The 20222-nt window shown below is 44.6% G+C and overlaps 1 protein-coding gene and 1 long non-coding RNA gene across 2 annotated transcripts in view; one reads left to right on the forward strand and one right to left on the reverse strand.

Moving 5' to 3' along the window:
• TTC7A (tetratricopeptide repeat domain 7A) overlaps positions 1-20222 on the forward strand; it is a 190066-nt gene that overhangs the window by 81485 nt on the left and 88359 nt on the right. Inside the window, exon 15 of the mRNA XM_080998137.1 lies at positions 8528-8688. Coding sequence (XP_080854263.1) covers positions 8528-8688 — 161 coding nt within the window. The remainder of the gene's footprint in view (positions 1-8527; positions 8689-20222) is intronic.
• LOC308472969 lies at positions 1054-19601 on the reverse strand. The gene is made up of 4 exons (XR_013983836.1): positions 19515-19601; positions 18734-18890; positions 18408-18610; positions 1054-1192 (listed from the first exon to the last, which is right to left on the reverse strand). It is a non-coding gene; the product is annotated as an uncharacterized lncRNA (long non-coding RNA).

Here is a 20222-nt window from a genome sequence, read left to right on the forward strand (position 1 = left end):
CAGCAAGCCATGTGTAGTAATATGGAATATGTTTATTTGGTTCTATGTTTCCAAGAGAACCCATCTAGAGTGCATATTTTGTGACTTTCAGAGATTTAGAAGTTTTCTGTTTATTTGGTTTTGCAGAGAGTGCATATTTCATATACAGTGGTACCTCAGGTTACATACACTTCAGGTTACGTACGCTTCAGGTTACAGACTCTGCTAACCCAGAAATAGTGCTTCAGGTTAAGAACTTTGCTTCAGGATGAGAACAGAAATCGTGCTTTGGCAGCAGCGGGAGGCCCCAATAGCTAAAGTGGTGCTTCAGGTTAAGAATAGTTTCAGGTTAAGTATGGACCTCCGGAATGAATTAAATACCTAACCCGAGGTACCACTGTATTTCATATTGTTCAATGTTCTGTATTGATTATATAAAGAGTTTATATCGACATCGCATTGTTGGACTTGGTCATCGTGTTGCCTTCGGATATTACTAGTAATATGGAAGCCAGCATTTCCTAATTATGGATCCTCCACATTTAGTACACACAGAGGAAAAGGCAAGCACAATTTCTTTTAAATTGGCAACGTTGGAGAACTATATTGAGGAACTCAACCAAACCAGTGTAGGAAAACTACTGTGAAATGGCTTTTCAGTGTTCATATTTCTGTGCACAGGAATAGCAAGGGGTGGGGGAAGATGCTGTTCAGCTGCATTTGTTCTGCAGATGTACGGTATTATCAAAGCAAACCCTGCAGTAAAGCAACACTCTAGATCTATATATTCCATTAAAGATGATTCTCCCATCCCTCCCTCTGCACCAACCACCCAAGGGGTTTTCTTGTTTCAAAGCAGCCTTCTGCTGCTGGATCACACATGCTGTGGCATCAAGTGACAACTTGTGTGTGTGAATGAGCCGTTGCATATAGAGCTGTCAAGTCACACAGTGACTTCTCAAACAGTGAGTGCGTCCATTCATCTGTGAGGGCCGAATGACATGCTCTGTTAAATGCATCTTCATATTTATACATTGAGTCTAATGATGCGAATGAGTCCCATCAGCAGAAGCCTGGCTTTCATTCCTTCTCCTTCTCCTCCATGCACCCACAGTCATCTTTTTTTGGGTGAGGTGTCCAGGCGAACCCCGGGAACAGCACATTGTGGGAGAAGGAGAAAAACTTCTGTGTCTGGAAAGCTAAAGTCCTTGCACTGATGGAATGATCAAAAGAGTGTGATGTTGAATTCCTCCCTCTGCTTTTAAATAGCAGTCACAGGTTCCCCAATCTAGATTAGGACCATGATGTATGTGTTAACCTTACACACACACACACACACACACACATACACACACACACACCCCCTAATGAAAATCATCAGTAGCAGCTTCCCACCTAGGGTAATTAAATGCTTTTGTGGGGGACAACTTTTGTTTGGCAAGCAACACTAGGGAGACAGGGTTAAACCCATCTCCCTCCATCCCATGGTCCTGATCCAGACTGGCCCACAAAACATAAAACAGCTGCTATATTTTTTTTAAAAATCCAATATACACATATAAATGCAAAGACACATTTTATATCATGTATAGGCTGGTCTAGAGTGATCAAACTTTGGGTAATGAGAGACTAAGCCAACATATGTGAACAAGCCCCCTATCATAGCAACTCAATACAAATTTAATAAATAATAATAATATATATCTGTCTCCATATGCATCCCACAAGGTGTGCCTTATTTACTTCCTAACCCAGTAGCTGGCAGTGCTCTGGCTGCATTCACCACCTGGTTTTGGGGGAAAATATGACATTTTTGTTGCATGATGTTTCTGTGGTTAGGTTTTCCAGGCTTCTCCAGAGACGTTCAGAACAACCACCACCAAAGAGGGATAGCTCAGTCCTTGGAGCATGAGATTCTTAATGTCAGGGTTGTGAGCCCCACATCGGGCGAAAGAGTCGTGCATTGCAGGGGGTTGGACTAGATAATCCTCGCGGTCACTTCCAACTCTACAATTCTAAGTTCCGACATGCCAAAGTGCTGTGGTTGGTCACCTGGAATCATCAGGCCAACTTTGATTTCCTGGGCAAGCTGTGTGAGTCCACAGCCAGCAATTCATTGAGCCTTGCTAAGATGTCTCTTAAAAAGCAGAGACATCGCCTTTCCAACAAAGGTCCGTATAGTTAAAGCTATGGTTTTCCCAGTAGTGATGTATGGAAGTGAGAGCTGGACCATAAAGAAGGCTGATCGCCGAAGAATTGATGCTTTTGAATTATGGTGCTGGAGGAGACTCTTGAGAGTCCCATGGACTGCAAGAAGATCAAACCTATCCATTCTGAAGGAAATCAGCCCTGAGTGCTCACTGGAAGGACAGATCGTGAAGCTGGGGCTCCAATACTTTGGCCACTTCAAGAGAAGAGAAGACTCCCTGGAAAAGACCCTGATGCTGGGAAAGATGGAGGGCACAAGGAGAAGGGGACGACAGAGGACGAGATGGTTGGATAGTGTTCTCGAAGCTGCAAACATGAGTCTGACCAAACTGCGGAAGGCAGTGGAAGACAGGAGTGCCTGGCGTGCTCTGGTCCATGGGGTCATGAAGAGTCGGACATGACTAAACGACTAAACAACAACAACAACACGATCGGCAGGTTTATCACACATTAAGCTAGGGATCAGCAAACTTTTTCAGCAGGGGGCCGGTCCACTGTCCCTCAGACCTTGTAGGGGGCTGGACTATAGTTTGAAGAAAAGAAATGAACAAATTCCTATGCCCCACAAATAACCCAGAGATGCATTTCAAATAAAAGCACACCCGGACCGTCCGCAGGGCGGATTTAGAAGGTGATTGGGCCAGATCCGGCCCCTGGGCCTTAGTTTGCCTACGCATGCATTAAGCCTTCTAGAAATGGAGGTGTTGGGACTCTAGTCTGCTGTGGGTTCCAAGAGTTATCGGGGAGCGATTCCCCCACCAGGTTCTAGGCAAGGAAGGGTGGGGGAGTGCAGCAAACGAAACTCCTCGAACAGTTCTCACCTCTAGAAGAACTTCTGGTTCTAGATTACTCCCTGGTTTAGTGGCAAAAGGACCTTGCTTCTTGTTGCTCCCTTTCATAGATCTGCTTCTGCTCCCCCACCGCCAGCCTTGCTGAGCTCCACCATCTCATCCCTGCCTCCCCCCCGCCCCCACAAACTTGGCAATATCTGGTGCCGATAGGTGCCCTGCCAAAAGAAACTGCTACGTTTCCTTTGCCAGCTTTTCTAAAGGCCTTGAAATATTGAAGCAATGAGCCGAAGGTTTTTATCTCAGGGAGTTTGCACAAGCAGCAATAAATATTAACAGGAGCACCTCTACGCCCACGCAGCTTATGCGGCGGCTTAAAGCTCCCAAGGATATTGGTAAGGTGCCTGTTCTTGCAAAATTGCACTCTGCATGCAGCTCTTGGTTATTTGCATGGCAAGTGCATCCAGCCTCTTTTGCAAACTTGGCAGTCTTCACCAGGGCCCTGCACGGCAAGGTCAGTGCCAGCCCCATTTCACAGAGAAAGAACTGAGGCCGAGAGTTTAGTGGGGATTTGATCTGCCACCCTTTTCCTGGTATTACATTTATCCCTTTAATGGCTGCATAAATGGGAGAAATCCATCAGGGACAGCGCTTCCCACTATTGCGTCTCCATAATGTAGGGCAGGGGTCAGCAAACTTTTTCAGCAGGGGGCCGGTCCACTGTCACTCAGACCTTGTGGGGGACCAGACTATATTTTGGGGAAAAAATAATGAACAAATGCCTATGCCCCACAAATAACCCAGAGATGCATTTTAAATAAAAGGACACATTCTACTCATGTAAAACACTCTGATTCCCGGACCATCCACGGGCCGGATTGAGAAGGCGATTGGGCCGGATCTGGCCCCTGGGCCTTAGTTTGCCTACCCATGATGTAGGGGGATGAAAATGAGGGTGGTACAAGCTGCATTGCTTGCCATTCACCTGTGCCTTTCCAAGCCATCCTGTGTTGAAACTCAGTCTGGCAGCCCAGAGTCCATTTCTCTAGCAACCCGATTAATTTTTATTGTTTTGGAAATGCACCTCAAAAAACTTCCCTGTGTCTATTTTCAGATGGTTGTCTTTAGCACTTCCAGTAATCCAACGGAAAGCTGAGGGTCTGTTGATGTAAAGCTCTTTTGATTCCTCGTGTGTTTATTTGTCCACTGGTGCTCAATTAAAAGTGAAATGAGGCCAGTGTGGGGGATGCTGATATTCTTTGTCTTCTTTACTGTTGTCAGGGAGAGGCAAATGGGAAAAGAGGAAAGGACAGAAACCAGCAGTTATAGAGAGCCTAAAGAGATTATCAGCAGCTTCTCGTCTGAGAGTGGGTCTGACGTAGAGGGGGAGGAGGATGAGCCTGGAACTAGTCATTCTGTGCACAGAGGAAGTAAGGGGAGGAGTTTTCGCAGACTTGCATGCTGGGTGCGGAAAAGGAAGAAGAAAGATTAGAGGGAGCAACTGCGCACAAGGGGAAGGACGCTAATTGAAATGCTGGAGATGTACGTTTGAACTTTGTCAAATAAATCAAATTGTTTGGAACTGGCTGGGAGCCCGGAGTCTTATCTATGGCCAGCTGGACAGCATTAAGCCTCTGACAACTGTTATTATCATCAATTCATTAATTACAAAAAAGCAAAAAAAACCCAACCTCCCCCCCCCCAGCAACTCACAGTTAGCAAAACAACAACAACCAGCTAGATAGATACACTTTAAACAGAGGTTCCAAAAATGGGTGGTACTACCCCTTAGGGGGCAGTGGGATTATCTTGGGGGGCACCAAGAGGTGAGGGGGTGGCAGGGGTTTCTGGAGGTGTAAATAAAAACTAGACTTTAGAAAGATGGTATCCCTTCATCAAGTTCATCCATTTTGTCCAGTTAATTCAACTAAATGGTTCTAATTGACTTTTGAATAAATGTGCAATATAATTATTACTGCCTTGAATGCCTTGCTTAGTGGGTCATGCAAACCGCTGTTCCGAAAAATGCTTTTTATAGGGTAGGCGGCATTGGGGACAAGTTTATGGAACCCAGGGGACAACAGTGGCCCCCAAAAGTTTGGGAACTACTGATTTAAAACGAAACTAAAACATTACAAAATAGACCCTTGTCGCACGGACTCGTTTATCCAGTTGGTAAAGCCTGTCAGAATAAAAAATAATAATAATTTGTTTCCAGGAAGTGCAGAAAGTGTGTTCCTGTGTTATCTCAACAGGAATGCACTTCCACAGAACAGGAGCAGCCACACTCAAAGCCCCAGGGCAAATTACCACGGTGGGCTTCTGAGATCTTTGGAGCAGCAACTTTCCGACAGATCGTCGGATATATAAGAGAGAAGGCGGTCTCTCTAGTGCTTGGGTCCTGAGCTGTCTAGGGTCCAACACCTTAAACTTGGCCCAGTTTCAAGGCTGGAGATGGATGCAGGTATAGCACAAAAGACTCAAGGCTCCCTTGTCAATGAAGTTAACTCTTTATTCAAGGAAATGGCATACAACTCAGCAACACCTCCCAGCAGGTCTTGCTCCTATAGTCTTGCTCCTTCTGGCCTCTGTTCTGCCTTCCTCCTTATCTGGTGGGAGTCACCTCAAGGGGGAGAAACTGCTGGGAATAAGCACCCTGGCGTCTCCGCTTCTGGGATGCTATTGGGAGCCAAAGACAATGTCCACATGGAAGGGGCAAAAAGATGGTGGGGAAGTGAGAGACTGGGAGATTCTGATATCATATAGATATGATGGTGTGCACTGAAAATCGTGCTCCATGTTGTAACCTGCTCTCTAGTCTTTTGATGAAAGGCAGTACAGTGGTACCTTGGGTTAAGAACTTAATTCGTTCCGGAGGTCCGTTCATAACCTGAAACTGTTCTTAACCTGAGGTACCACTTTAACTAATGGGGCCTCCCGCCACACCGCTGGCGCATGATTTCTGTTCTCATCCTGAGGTAAAGTTCTTAACCCGAGGTACTACTTCTGGGTTAGCGGAGTCTGTAACCTGAAGTGTTTGTAACCTGAGGTGTTTGTAACCTGAGGTACCACTGTATATAAATTTAATTATAATAACTGCAAATGAGTTGGCCAAATAGGGAAGGGGATCTTTGAGCCCAGCTTTAGAAATATTTAGGGTTGCCATATTCCCAAAATTGAAAATCCAGACAAAGCAGGGTTTGTTTGTTTTGGCAACATCTCCCCTCAAAACTTAAGTTTTTGGGATGGAGGGGTAGAAAACAATATCTCCCAACTTGCCAATTCAGCAAAAATCCACCCAGACGCCATTTTTGCAGCCCGAGTCCTGGACGTATCCAGGAAATCCAAGACATATGGCAGCCCTAAAATATTGGAAGCCTATTTGTTTTATTATTTCTGTTGTCTTTCTCCTCTCTTTTCTTCCTTCCTTTGCCTTCCTCTCTTTTCTTTTGTTGTTTCTCTCTCTTTCTTTTTATTTCATTTCTTCTAGATATAATTTTATTATATTGTGAAAACTTTAATAACTATTTTTTTGGGGGGGGGGAGGAATACTAGAAGCTGCTTTATACTGAGTCAGACCACTGAGCACAGTACAGTCATACCTTGTGTTACAGACGCTTTGGGTTGCGCGGTTTTGGGTTGCGCACCACGCCGAACCCAGAAGTACCAGAACGGGTTACTTCTGAGTTTCGGCGCATGCTCAGAAGCGCTAAATCGCACTTTGTGCATGAGCAGAAGCACCGAACTGCAACCTGCGCGTGTGCAGACGTGGAGCTGCGGGTTGCGGACACTGCGGGTTGTGATCATGCTTCCCGCACGGATCACGTTCGCAACCCGAGCGTCCACTGTAGTGGCAGCCACTGTCTAATGTGCCAGGATGCTGGAGATGCTGGGGCTTGAACCTGGGACCTTCTGCATGCAAAGCAGATGCTCTACCACTGAGCTACGGACCTTCCCCATTGGCCTTAGTTCTAAGAGAGTCTATAGCCCTATTGATGGCAGGAAAAATCCTGGACAGTGCAGCCTACAAGTGCCTTGCTGTATTTGGTATTTCTGTTCTTTCACTTTAAAGGGCCATTTTGCTCATTAACCCTTTCCTATGTGAAGAGCTCTTCTGTGTAGGAAAATGAAAGAGAACCCATTAATGTCCAATCTGTAGCCACAAGTTTTTCAAACCTAAATAGCTCTACTGCTGTATCCCTGAGATGCTCTTTTGAGCTCATAAAGACCCTTGTGCCCTTTCCAGAGGATCATCTTAAAGGTGACTCGAGATCTGCTATCAATAACAAATGGGGAAGATTTCCTCGGAGAATTTCCGTAAGGAGGCATAAAGATAAAATGTCAAGCCACATAGACTTGAAAGTGGCTTTTGTATTCATTACCGATGTCAAGGCTTCCACTCTCTGGAAACTTAATTCTAAAGACATTCTGGCTGCCTCCTCTAGGGCAAAGCCCTCACACTGTGTGACTTGTATAGAAAGCACACGCATACAGGAAAAACTTCAAAAGGCACATTATGATCCAGTCAGCAGTTTAAACCCTTTTGGAAAATGGCAGTATGAAATTCATGGAAGCAATTTAAAGGCAGCTGTTCATAATTCGATCCACCGTCTCAATGAAATATGGCCTGAAAGAGAAGGGGTTTCAGCACCTGCTTAAAATCCTGTACTGATGGATCCCTTGGGATGCAGTTCCAAAAACATGAGGCCACTACCAAAAAGGCGCTGTCATCATCAGTGCCCATGTATCTGACAGGTGATAGATTTATAAACCTTCAAAGCCAATCTTAAGGCCTGAACAAATTCATATGGTGTGTTGTTGTTGTTTGTTTTAATTAGTTTTTAATAAGTTTTTTTGTGTTACAAAGCAAACAGATAGACAGGGAAAGGTACATCTATAGTCTCCATTTTCAATTCATGGGTTTTTTTCCACAGTTCGTTTACATTTGGGGAGAGACACTTTTGTCATAGACATCTTGCAGTTAGGGGAAAGGAGAGGGTGGGGAGAGAGATAGGGGTATTCTTTGGCTGAACAGATTCATATGGTTAAAAGTCATCAATCGACTGGCAGATGTGTGGCTCCCAGATGTTGAGCTCTTAAATCCCACCAGCCCCAGCCAACACCAACTAGAGTACAGTCAAGAATGATGGGAGCTGGAGTCCAGCAACATCTGGAGAGATACAGGTTCCCTAGCTCTGATTTAGAGCTTAAAAGCCATTACCAGCACTTTTAAATTTGGCCAAGGTAGCAACTGCCTTTCTATCCTTCATGCATTCTGGATTATAGCCTGGACATGAATGGCTGAGAATTATTTAATTATCAGCTGGATTGTTGGGGTGCTCTTTTGTAACATGCATCTGTAAGATGTCTTTTATACTCTAGCCTTGCAATTGACTTGGTTTTATTTCATGCTGATGAGTTTCATTAATATTGCCTCTAGTGCGTCTTTTGTCTGTGTGTTCTGCTTTTGTTACGCTCAAGGACCAAAACAAATGAACTTGAACAGAACTGAAAGCAGGATTAAATGAGAGAAATCCTTTTTTATTTTCCAGATTTGTGATGCGATAGAACAGCTCCAGGAAGCTCTGAAACTGTGCAAGGATGATATGAATTCCCTTCATTTGCTGGCCCTCCTTTTTTCAGCTCAAAAGCACCACCAGCATGCGTTGGATGTCATCAACATGGCCCTGGCAGAATATCCAGACTGTTTTAAGTAAGCAATGTTAAAAGAACGTATGCAGTGTCTTACAGTATTAAGGAGTCTAAAGCAGGGTTTCCCAAAATTGGACTCCAGCTGTTGTTGGACTACAACTCCCATCATCCCTAGCTAGCAGGACCAGCAGTCAGAGATGATGGGCTTTGTAGTCCAAAACCAGCTGGAGACACAAGTTTGGGAAACCCTGGTCAAAAGTACTTGTACATCTAGGGGAATGCATCTTTTGTTGGCACTAAGAATATATATAAGTTTGGACATCTGGGCAAAGATACAAGTTTGGGTGTAGGGCATATTTTGTTTGTATGGCGGGGAAAGGCTGGAGCATTTGGGACTTTTGGAAAAAGAAAGTCGAGAAAGGGCAGACATTCTAGAAGTGTACATGCTTGTGCACTGTGTGCTTAAAGTTGATACAGAGACATTTCTCTCTCTCTCTCATTCACTAGAACACTAGAACTGGAGTACCGTCTAGACCAGGGGTTGTCAACCTGATCCCTACAGCCCACTAGTGGGTGTTTCAGGATTCTAGGTGGGTGGTAGGGGGTTCTTCGGCACAAGCTGAATCCTCCTTCCATCGAGAACTGGTGGGCGGTAAGGAAATTTTACCATCAAGAAGGATGCATTAGTGGGCGGTAGGTATAAAAAGGTTGACTATCCCTGATCTAATCCAACCCCCTGGAATCTTTTGCCCAACGTGGGACTCAAACCCGTGACCTTGAGATTAAGAGTTTCATGCTCTACAGCAGTATTTATCTGAATGCCCGTTGCTGGGGGACATGAGTGGGGAGGGTGCCGTTGCCCTTAGTCCTCCTTTGAGACTTCCCATAGGTATCTGGTTGGCCCCTGTGGGAACAGAATGCTAAGCTTCAGTCTGAGCCAGCAGGACTTTTCTTGCAGGATCCAAGACTCTGTCTTCAGCAACTCCAGTAAAAGGACCTCAAGTAGCAGAGCTAGGAAGAGCCTTTGTGTTAGATTTTGGAGAGAGCTAACTGCTAAATTTCCGGGTGCTCTGCTTTTCTGAGCTGATTCTGTATTAGGCAACTCCTTGGGCTCCACATATCTGTTCATACGTGTTTGGTGCATATCTGTTTACTGCATATCTAAAACATTGACATGGTGCCTTGGAGAGTAAACTCTTTCCTGGGAGCTTGCAATGAAAGCACAGAAGTGCAGTGTGGTGGAGCACAGGGCAGTTCAATGCAGAATACAAGGGTAGCAGGTAATAAAACAGAGGAAGTGTGGGTGATGGGAAGGTCAAGCACTCCTCTTCCATAGTGATTCTCTGTTCCGAACTTCGCCTCTCAAAGCTATTTGCATGTCGAGGTCCCCAAGCCACCCCCTAAATAAATCACAATTCACACAGAATTTTTGTTTAAGGTTTTTGGCATAATTTTGGCCACAACTTTATTAAAATACATAATGTGAGTGGTTGCTTAGGCATTGGTTACGACTATCTGTCTCCACCCAGGGACAGAACTGACTTCCGCGACCCTGCTAAAGTCAGTAAGGGAAAACATTTTGGGAGAGGATGGAGCTGGGCGCCAGACCCTCACCTCTCCCCGCATGCTCCCAGGGGCTTGCATGGCCCATGCCCCTTACTAGGGATTTGGACAAAAGCATGGCGAGCCCCTGGATTCCTTTAATGGAATTCCCTTGCAGCAGCAGCATTGGAAGGGCAGGCACAGCCAGTCCTTACCCCTCCACCAACCAGTTTTAACCAATGTCTAACTGCGACCTTACAAGTTGTGACAATTTGCTATTTGTCGTTGTTTAGTCGTGTCCGACTCTTCATGACCCCATGGACCAGAGCACGCCAGACACTCTTGTCTTCCACTGTCTCCCATAGTATGGTCAAACTCATGCTGGTAGCTTCAAGAACACTGTCCAACCATCTCGTCCTCTGTCGTCCCCTTCTCTTTGTGCCCTCCATCTTTCCCAACATCAGGGTCTTTTCCAGGGAGTCTTCTCTTCTCATGAGGTGGCCAAAGTATTGGAGCCTCAGCTTCACGATCTGTCCTTCCAGTGAGCACTCAGGGCTGATTTCCTTCAGAATGGAGAGGTTTTGATCTTCTTTCAGTCCATGGGACTCTCAAGAGTCTCCTCCAGCACCAGAATTCAAAAACATCAATTATTCGGCAATCAGCCTTCTTTATGGTCCAGCTTTCACTTCCATACATCACTACTGGGAAAACCATAGCTTTAACTATACGGACCTTTGTTGACAAGGTGATGTCTCTGCTTTTTAAGACAAAGACAATTTGCTATGCAGTAGGCAAAAACCAAATGGCACCAGCCAATCAGCCAAATGGACAAAATTCCTACCAGGCCCCTGCCCTAAAAGCAGACGACCCCATGACAGGCATAGCAAGGTCAGACACACAAGCCCTAACTTAGGGAGGGTGGGCGGGTGATCCGATGCACACAGCAAAAGGGAACGTTAGATGCTGCGTGCTAAGTATATAAAAACCCTCAAGCCATCCCACAAATTGGCAACATCATAATTTGCCCAACAACCCAGAATAGCCGATCACAATCCTGGACATTTAAACAATCCCACCCAGCAACCAAGAGGGGGTGTCCTGTTAGACCCCACCGCAACACGTGCTCTCCATGAAGGAGAACACACGTTGTTAAAGCGCCTCTTATCGCATGTTTGCTCAGCCCCTGAAAGCGGTGGTGACGCCGGGGAGATTGAGGAGCCCGTGTGAAGAAATCAAGGGTGGATGGTTTGCAAAAGTGCAGCCAATTAAAATGTGCATAGTGATAATAATGAAAAGTCAGCGGTCCAGAAACCAGCACAGGAAAATTCAGGGGAGAGAGGCTGCAAGGTCTCTGGCTTCGAAACAAAAATGTGTACTTCCTGAAACTGAGCCTTGCCTTTGCTACAAACCAGATTTAAATCTCCTATTGCTCAGGCTGCCGTGAAGGGAAACAATAGCTCAAAATTGGCACAGAATGATTTATCACAACAAGATAAGCAGGTTTGATGTGGTGATTGTGGAGCAGTATTTAAACAGGTCGGGAAATAGGTTTCAAAGTTTTCCTTCACTTGGCCTGGGTTGTGTCTCAGCTGCCAATTTAAGGAGAACTGCAACCGAAAACACAGTTTGCGACTTGGGAGAGGGGGGATCATGGGGCCTACACCCAGGGCCGGATTTAGGTTTGATGAGGCCCTCAGCTACTGAAGGTAATGGGGCCCTTTATATGTCCAGCTGTCCTTTGTCAACAACAAATTGTCACTGTTTTTTGTGTTGAATATATGCTATATGGTAATTTATGGACCTAACAGATATCTAAAGCCATTTGCACATAACAAAATATGTATTTTATCAAAGTAATTGTTTTTTATCTTATATTTTCGAAATGTACATCCAGGATTTTTTTCCTTTAATTTTTTTTGGGGCCCCCAAGAGAGTGGGGCCCTAAGCTATAGCTTGTTTAGCTTATACATAAATCTCACACTGCCTACACCTGAGTGGCAGTGGCATGGATGGGTACAGATGTTGAACAAGAGAATTTCTCATTCATAAATGGAACATTTTGTGGTAATGGTGAATCTGAGTTGCATTTCCAAAGAAGGTCTGTGACCCATCACTCTTCACAATCTGGACTCAGTGTGCCTACTGTGTTTTAAGGTCGGCAATGTTACGTGCACCCGCAGTGAAGCCTTCAGAGTGTATTTGTGTCCGGAAAGAGATAGATTGGTATACTGATAGTCATAGCATTAGTATATCCTCCAAATATTTACCAAGGACAGCCCCGAGTTTATGGTTCCTGTCCCTAAGCAGAGTCTTGCTCAATCAGACCAAAGAGCAAATTGTGTTGCCCATAGTGGTAAGCAGATGCCCCTGGTAAGCCCACAAGTGGGGCATGGGTGCAATAACCCTCTCCTGCTCTTGTTCTCTACGAGCTGTTATTCAGAGGCACCCTGCCACTGACCCCCGAGGTAAAATTTAAGCCATCTTGACTAGGTGAGTTGGTAGATCCCTGTCAAAGCACTATCTTCATTTTACCTTTTGGGGAATTCCTTATTACAGTGTTTAAAGTTCTTCTGCATTTAACTCCTTTCCCAGGATCCCTTAGAAGTTAAATATCAGAGTGAGGAGCTGACACATTTTGGCATCTAGCGCGTAGGCATATAAACACATGTCATCTTGAGGCATGTGCAGTGCAGTTTTGACTGCTGATAACCTATTTTGGACAATTGGGTTTAAGTGCGTATTGAGCAAGAACGAAAGCTCTTCTGGCTTTTACAGAGCGGCTGCCGGGACCATATAACACCGGTCTTGAAAGACCTACATTGGCTCTTAGTACATTTCTGAACACAATTTGAAGTGCTGGTGCTGACCTTTAAGCCCTAAGCGGCCTCGGCCCATTATACCTGAAGGAGCGTCTGCACCCCCATCATTCAGCTCAGACACTGAGGTCCAGCGCCGAGGGCCTTCTGGCGGTTCCCTCACTGCAAGAAGTGAGATTGCAGGGAACCAGGCAGAGGGCCTTCTTGGTAGTGGCGCACGCCCTGTGGAATGCCCTCCCATCAGATGTCAAAGATATAAACAACTATCTGACTTTTAGAAGACATCTAAAGGTAGCCCTATTTAGGGAAGTTTTTACGGTTCAATGTTTTATCGTGTTTTTAATATTCTGTTGGTAGGTGCCCAGAGTGGCTGGGGAAACCCAACCAGATGGGTGGGGTATAAATAGTAATACAGTGGTGCCTCGCAAGACGAAAAGAATCCGTTCTGTGAGTCTCTTCGTCTAGCGGTTTTTTCTTCTTGCGAAGCAAGCCCATTGACGGATTAGCGGATTAGCGCTATTAGCGGCTTTTAGCGGCTTTTAGCGGCTTATCAGCTTATCGGATAAGCAGATAAGCGGCTTAGCGGCTTAGAAAAAGGGGGGGGGGAAGGAGAAAAAAAACGCAGGAACTCGCAAGACATTTTCGTCTTGCGAAGCAAGCCCATAGGAGATTCGTTTTGCGAAGCACCTCCAAAACGGAAAACTCTTTCGTCTAGCGAGTTTTCCATCTTGCGAGGCATTCGTCTTGTGGGGCACCACTGTAATAGTAACAATAGTAGTAGTAGTAGTAGTAGTAGTAGTAGTAATAGTAATAAGATTTATCCAGCACTATGAACAGAGTAGAGACATTAGCAGCTGCTTGTGGAGAGCTGGGTAACCTTTTCAACAGGAGGATAATTTTCTAGTTATTTCAATAACATGGTAGCTTATGATCACACTGCGCATTTCACAAGACCCTGTTACTGTATGAAAATTAGGAGGGAGGAGACTTATGCACCGACAGATAGATAGATAGATAGATAGACCCTGATAACCAGTCTTGGCTTAGTCAGGTTGACACGGAAGACAAGATTTAGATGGGTGTTGCTTTATAGCCCCAGGTTAATTTCCAAAGGAGAATCCTACTGGCCATTGGCTCCTCTTGCCCCTTTATAGAGGGTGATGTCAGTGAACTGGACTCTGCACCACTTATGCCTTGGGCAACCTGAGCCTATCTCCCATGTGAGTGTGCATTACAACCCTTCCTTTAATTACACAAGCACCTGCTGCTTCTCAAATATTACAGAATAGCACATTTTCCTCCTCCTACCTAACCACATATCCATACACTTTAAAGATTTAATTTCTTAATAATGTGGCTCGCGGAGTCTCGCCTTTAAAAAACAAAACAAACCCTTAGATATATGTGTTTCCGTGGCTGAATTAGTAATATAAATAAATGTCCCAAACAATTATGCTTTGCAGGGGAGATTCAGTGAACGTCAGTGTTCACACATGAATGCTGGTGAGCATAAATTCACACACGTGTTTCAGATGCAGACCAGTGAATGCTGACAATTAATTGAGATAACTTGTTTTATTTGTTAATTAAATGTATATGGTGCCTGTCGATATCATCCGTAGCAGCCTACAATAAAAGTAATCCAGTCAAACCAGTACAAAAACACACAAGTAAAATGGATAAGAACAACAGCCGGAGTAAGCAGAATAGTTTTTCAAAATCAGTAAATATTGGTTAGATAGAAGCAGCAGGAAAGATATGATAAGCCGCACCGTCAGCTAACATGGCTTAATGGAAAGGCAACTTCTAAATGCATGCAATAGCTAACAGAAGTTGAAGACACCTTGACCTCAAAAGTGGACCTGGCGAAACCAGGTGCATTCATCTCCTCAATGCCCTGCCAGAATTAACCCCCTTGTGCCAGAAATTGCTAGTCTTGACTCCGCACACACACACACCCCAAAACACAACAGCTAAAATTGCATACTCTGCTTTCAAAATGTCTCGGAAGGCCGTTACGATAAGTGGCTATTGAGAGAGACTCTTGTGAGCATAGATTGTTCACCACCAGTGAAAGCTGTTCAACAGTGGAACAGACTCCCTCAGAAGGTGGTGGGCTCTCCTTCCTTGGAGGTTTTTAAGCAGAGGTTGGATGGCCATCTGCCATGGACACTTCAGATTCCTGCATTGCAGCGGGTTGGACTAGATGACCCTCGGGGTCCCTTCCAACTCTGGAGATTTGAATTCTTTTATAGTAACTAGATACCACCTGTTTTCCTATCTTAGGCTGCAGCTCTCTCCTTGCATCGTTTATTCTGTTATCACCTGGCTGGACACTGCTTTCCTTTTGGGAGAAGTCAGGGGCAAAGCAGGTGTCGAGAAGTTCCACCTTCTCTCTGTCACCCAATCACGTTTCTCCGCCTTCTCCATGCAGAGGACCTACCACTTGCTTGGATACTTGTTCTTAGATATCAATCATAATTGGTTCTCCTAAATCTTACCCTCAAATCAACATAATTATTTGCCTGTTCTTCACAAAAAACCCCACTAACATTTAATTTTTTTCTTTTTTTTAATTTAAATTTTATTAACATATAAAGCACATACATATACATTTACACAATACACGCACACAACACACTACCTTATTTTCATAACATAAAACATACCTACATTATTCTATATAATACCTAATTATACTGTACATATTAACATACCTACACACCTACCCCATATGGACACCCACCAAGTGACTTGACTTCCAGCCGTTCTTGTTACGCTACCTTATTTTCCCAACTAGCTTAAACGCATTTCATTATTTCTTTAATCTCTTCTTCTATCTTGACTTTACTCTCCTTTCACTCTAATCATTTTCTGGATTCACTCAATAGCTGTCAGAAATTCTACTTTTTCCACATAAATTTTGATGTATTCCTTAAAGATAGCCCATTCCTTATTCACTTTTTGTACCATGTATCCTCTTATCTTCCCTGTTAGTTGGGCAATATGGAAGTATTCCATGATTTTAGATAATCAGTCTGTTTTAGTTGGGATGCTGTTGCTTTTCCAATTTTTGGCAATCAATAACCTTGCTGCCGTAGTTGCATACATAAATATTGGTCTGACCGTTCTTTTTCTTTCCTCTGACATGATACCTAGGAGAAAGGATTCTGGGTTTTTTCCCCCCAAATGAAAATCTAAACATCTTTTTCAGTTCGTTATAGATATTTTCGCAGAATCCCACTATCTCTTTGCACTCCGTTTAATTTTGACACAATTTGTTTCCTATGGTCTTAAATCCTTGTTACAACACTGTGTGGCAGGTTTAAATCAAGAGACAGTGGCTGGGTCAATATTTCCCCCCACCCTTCCATTTGTATTCCAGCTTTCTTCCCCACCCGCCATGTAGCCACCCATCAAGGCACTGACCAGATTCAGACCTGCCTAGCTTGCAGAGGCAGTGACGTCATAGAATCCTAGATAGGATCATAGAATTGTAGAGATGGAAGGGACTCTGAGGTTCATCTCATCCAACCCCCCTGCAATGTAGGAATACGCAGTTGTCCCATACGAGGATCAAACCTGCAACTTTGGTGTTCTCAGCCACACACTCTAACCAACATCCAGGCATGCATGTACCTCCAAATCATATCCTGGGAGTGAGCTGCATGGCTCAGCAACAATCTGAACTGCTCTCTCCCCATTAAACCACACCAGCTCTTGCTAGGATGTTATACAAAGAACAATAAATCCCATTAATCGCTCGGCAGAACTTTTGAAAACGGCAGTAGTGCCAAAGCTACGTGAACATAAAAAATAGCCTTTCAACCTCTGATGGGCTTTTGCCGTTGTAAGGTTTGGATATATGGCACTGAGGTCAATAGCTTCATTACAGCGGTGAATTAAAGAACTCGCTAGTCCCTGGCAGCATCCCAGCTGAAACACTTTGTCCCGAGTCAGCTGTTAACACCTGCATTACTTTATTATGGTTTACAAAGCTGTTTCCACTTGATGGTTCTTCCTTTGGAGTATCGAGACATTGGAGAGAATACATAAATAAGTGGATGTATGAAAGGGCATACGGTCATTTATCCCACCTAGGTTTTTGGAAGAATATAAAGGATCTGCTCTCATTTACCCTGATATAAGTTTGGCGAATGACAGTATTTTAAATGATGTTGCTACTGGGGACCAGTGATTTGCTTTTTCCTGCATTCTGACCATTTGTTTTACTTTTAGCATCGCATCTGTTTGGGAGGCTTTGTCTTAAAATGCACGACCCTCTTGACACATGAACGCACTTAAACTGCAATCCTGAACACACTGAGTAGGGAGGAAGCCTCATTTGACATATTCAAACAATTCACAGGGCATTTTGCACAAGACAGCAAAAACACAGAGCAGTGGGAACCATGTTGTTGTTGTTGTTGTTTAGTTGTTTATTCGTGCCTGACTCTTCGTGACCCCACGGACCAGAGCACGCCAGGCACTCCTGTCTTCCACTGCCTCGCGCAGTTTGGTCAGACTCATGTTTGTAGCTTCGAGAACACTATCCAACCATCTCGTCCTCTGTCGTCCCCTTCTCCTTGTGCCCTCAATCTTTCCTAACATCAGGGTCTTTTCCAGGGAGTCTTCTCTTCTTATGAGGTGGCCAAAGTACTGGAGCTTCAGCTTCACGATCTGTCCTTCCAGTGAGCACTCAGGGCTGATTTCCTTAAGAATGGAGAGGTTTGATCTTCTTTCAGTCCATGGGACTTTCAAGAGTCTCCTCCAGCACCATAATTCAAAAGCGGGAACCATAGAGACATACAAAACAGCCTTATATTGAGACAGCCCAAGGGTTCATCTAGGTCAATACTGTCCGCACTGACTGGCAGCAGCTTTCCAGGGTTTCAGACTGGGGACATTCCCAGCCCTACCAGGGGATGCCATTGGGGTTGGAACCAGGGAGCTTCTGCATGCAATGCAGATGCTCTACCACCAAGCTATGACCTTTTCTAGTAATGTAATGCTAGAATAATTAAAAAGAAGGTAAAGGACCCCTGGACGGTTGTGTCCAGTTAAAGGCGACTATGGGGTTATGGCGGTCATCTCACTTTCAGGCCGAGGACAGCTTTCTGTCAGACAGCTTTCTGGGTCATGTGGCCAGTATGACTAAACCGCTTCTGGCGCAACAGAACACTGTGACGGAAATCAGAGCGCACGGAAACGCCATTTACCTTCCCGCCGCAGCAGTACCTATTTATCTACTTGCACTTTGACGTGCTTTCGAACTGCTAGGTTGGCAGGAGCTGGGACAGAGCAACAGGAGCTCACCGCGTCATGGGGATTTGAACCGCCGACCTTCTGATTGGCAAGCCCAAGAGGCCACAGCGCCACCCGCATCCCTACTAGAATAATTACATCATAATATAATACCTACCTTCCAAGTGCCCCAGAAAAAGTAGGACATCCCTTTTTTGCGTCAGATCTCAGCAGCTATTTTGGGTGTCATGGCCTTGTGTGCTCTTGCGCCCCCCAAAATCGTTTTTTTCTGGGTGAGAGCAAAACGTGGGTCACGCAACTTGCCCGGGACACACATCCTGGTTTTGCATCAGAAAATGTTGGTCAGTATTGTTCCATTATCTAAAACATAAGATTTTTTTTTAAAAAAAATACAACACTTGAAACCACTATACAAAGCACCGTAAGGCCAGCTTGAATAGGATTGCACTATGAATGAAGTAATCGCCTGGAGAGTTTGCACACCTGGGTGAAAGAGTGGTGTAGTGGTTAAGAGTGGTGGACTTGTAATCTGGTGAACCGGGTTCACTTCCCTGCTCCTCCACATGCAGCTGCTGGGTGACCTTGGGCCAGTCACACTTCTCTGAAGTCTCTCAGCCCCGCTCACCTCACAGAGTGTTTGCTGTGGGGGAGGAAGAGAAAGGAGAATGTTAGCCGCTTTGAGACTCCTTAGGGTAGTGATCAATCGGGATATCAAATCCAAGCTCTTCTTCTTCTTCTAGAGTTGACATTCTTTGTTCCAGCTTTCTGTCTCAGAGATTCAGCCTCTGTGCAGAAGTATCATGGTTGTGAACGGGTGCATATGCAGATAAAAACGCAAACGTACCTGCATGAACGCTAAGGCACTATGTTGTGCCGAACCTATTTGGAACGGGTAGCGTTGATGCAAAAATGATGTTGTTATAAATAAAAGGTTCGGAAGGGAAATGTGGTCCTTCAGTTCTCTCCCTCTGGGACTCTCCCCAGCATAGCTTCACATCCCCGGGGGAGGATGTAGAAATGTGAATGTATGGAAACCTATGACTTGCATGGCTGGAATGTAGTCTACTGTACAAAAGTAAGAGTCAACACTTGTTACTCCACCAACTTTTCCTCTGGCTCTGTCCACCGTGTGGCCTCTGTCTATGATGCAATATGGCCTTCAGACTGCAAAAGCTTTTCCACCCATGCTATAAGTACACAATGTTTCCCTGTTTATATTTTTGGAATGTCGAGAGGTGTGGTGCATTCAGCATGAAAAGCTTACCCCATCTTCTGCGCCCCCTTTTTATGGGAAACGTAAGGTACATATGAATCATTTCCGAAGGCACAGCTCTCCGTTCTTGAAGTGTAGCTCTTTGCAGCTGAGACTGCATACAGTTTTATATATATATAAATAACAAATACCTCTTGCCTTAGTCAAGGCCACTTGCAATGAAAGTAGCTATAGCAACAAAACAAAGTTTCCGACTAATGAAGAGATATTTCCAACAAGGAGAATAGCTTCAGTGTCCGGAGTCTTCATCCTTATCAGTCGCCTTCATGTTACAGCTTGAATATATGCCACTGAATTTTGCAAGCTGATTTCTAGCAAATCTTCTTGCTGCTGCAATGCTTTGTTCTGGCATTCAGTAGCAGCACTTAGCATTTGTTTGTGTGTGGGTGATCAGAGGACTTCATATACATTATCTAAAATAATCCTTACAAGCAGGGATAGACCAATATTATTATGCCCCTTGTTACGGGGAGATGAAGAGAGGAGTTGAAGCATCTTGAGGGCTGCTTGCAAAAGTTACATCTTAAGCAATCACATGTTTTCCCCTTCCAATTCCTGCTTCCTAGCAGATGCAACTGTATCATATGAGAAATATATTTAATTCCAAATGAACACCTCATGATTTTAGAGGTGTACTATGAAAATGTAGTATGTGATGAGCAGGGCCGGATTTAGGTTTGATGAGGCCCTCCTAAGCTA

Source organism: Podarcis pityusensis (genome assembly GCF_964106645.2).
Source record: "Podarcis pityusensis genome assembly, chromosome: 3".
Taxonomy (NCBI): Eukaryota; Metazoa; Chordata; class Lepidosauria; order Squamata; family Lacertidae; genus Podarcis; species Podarcis pityusensis.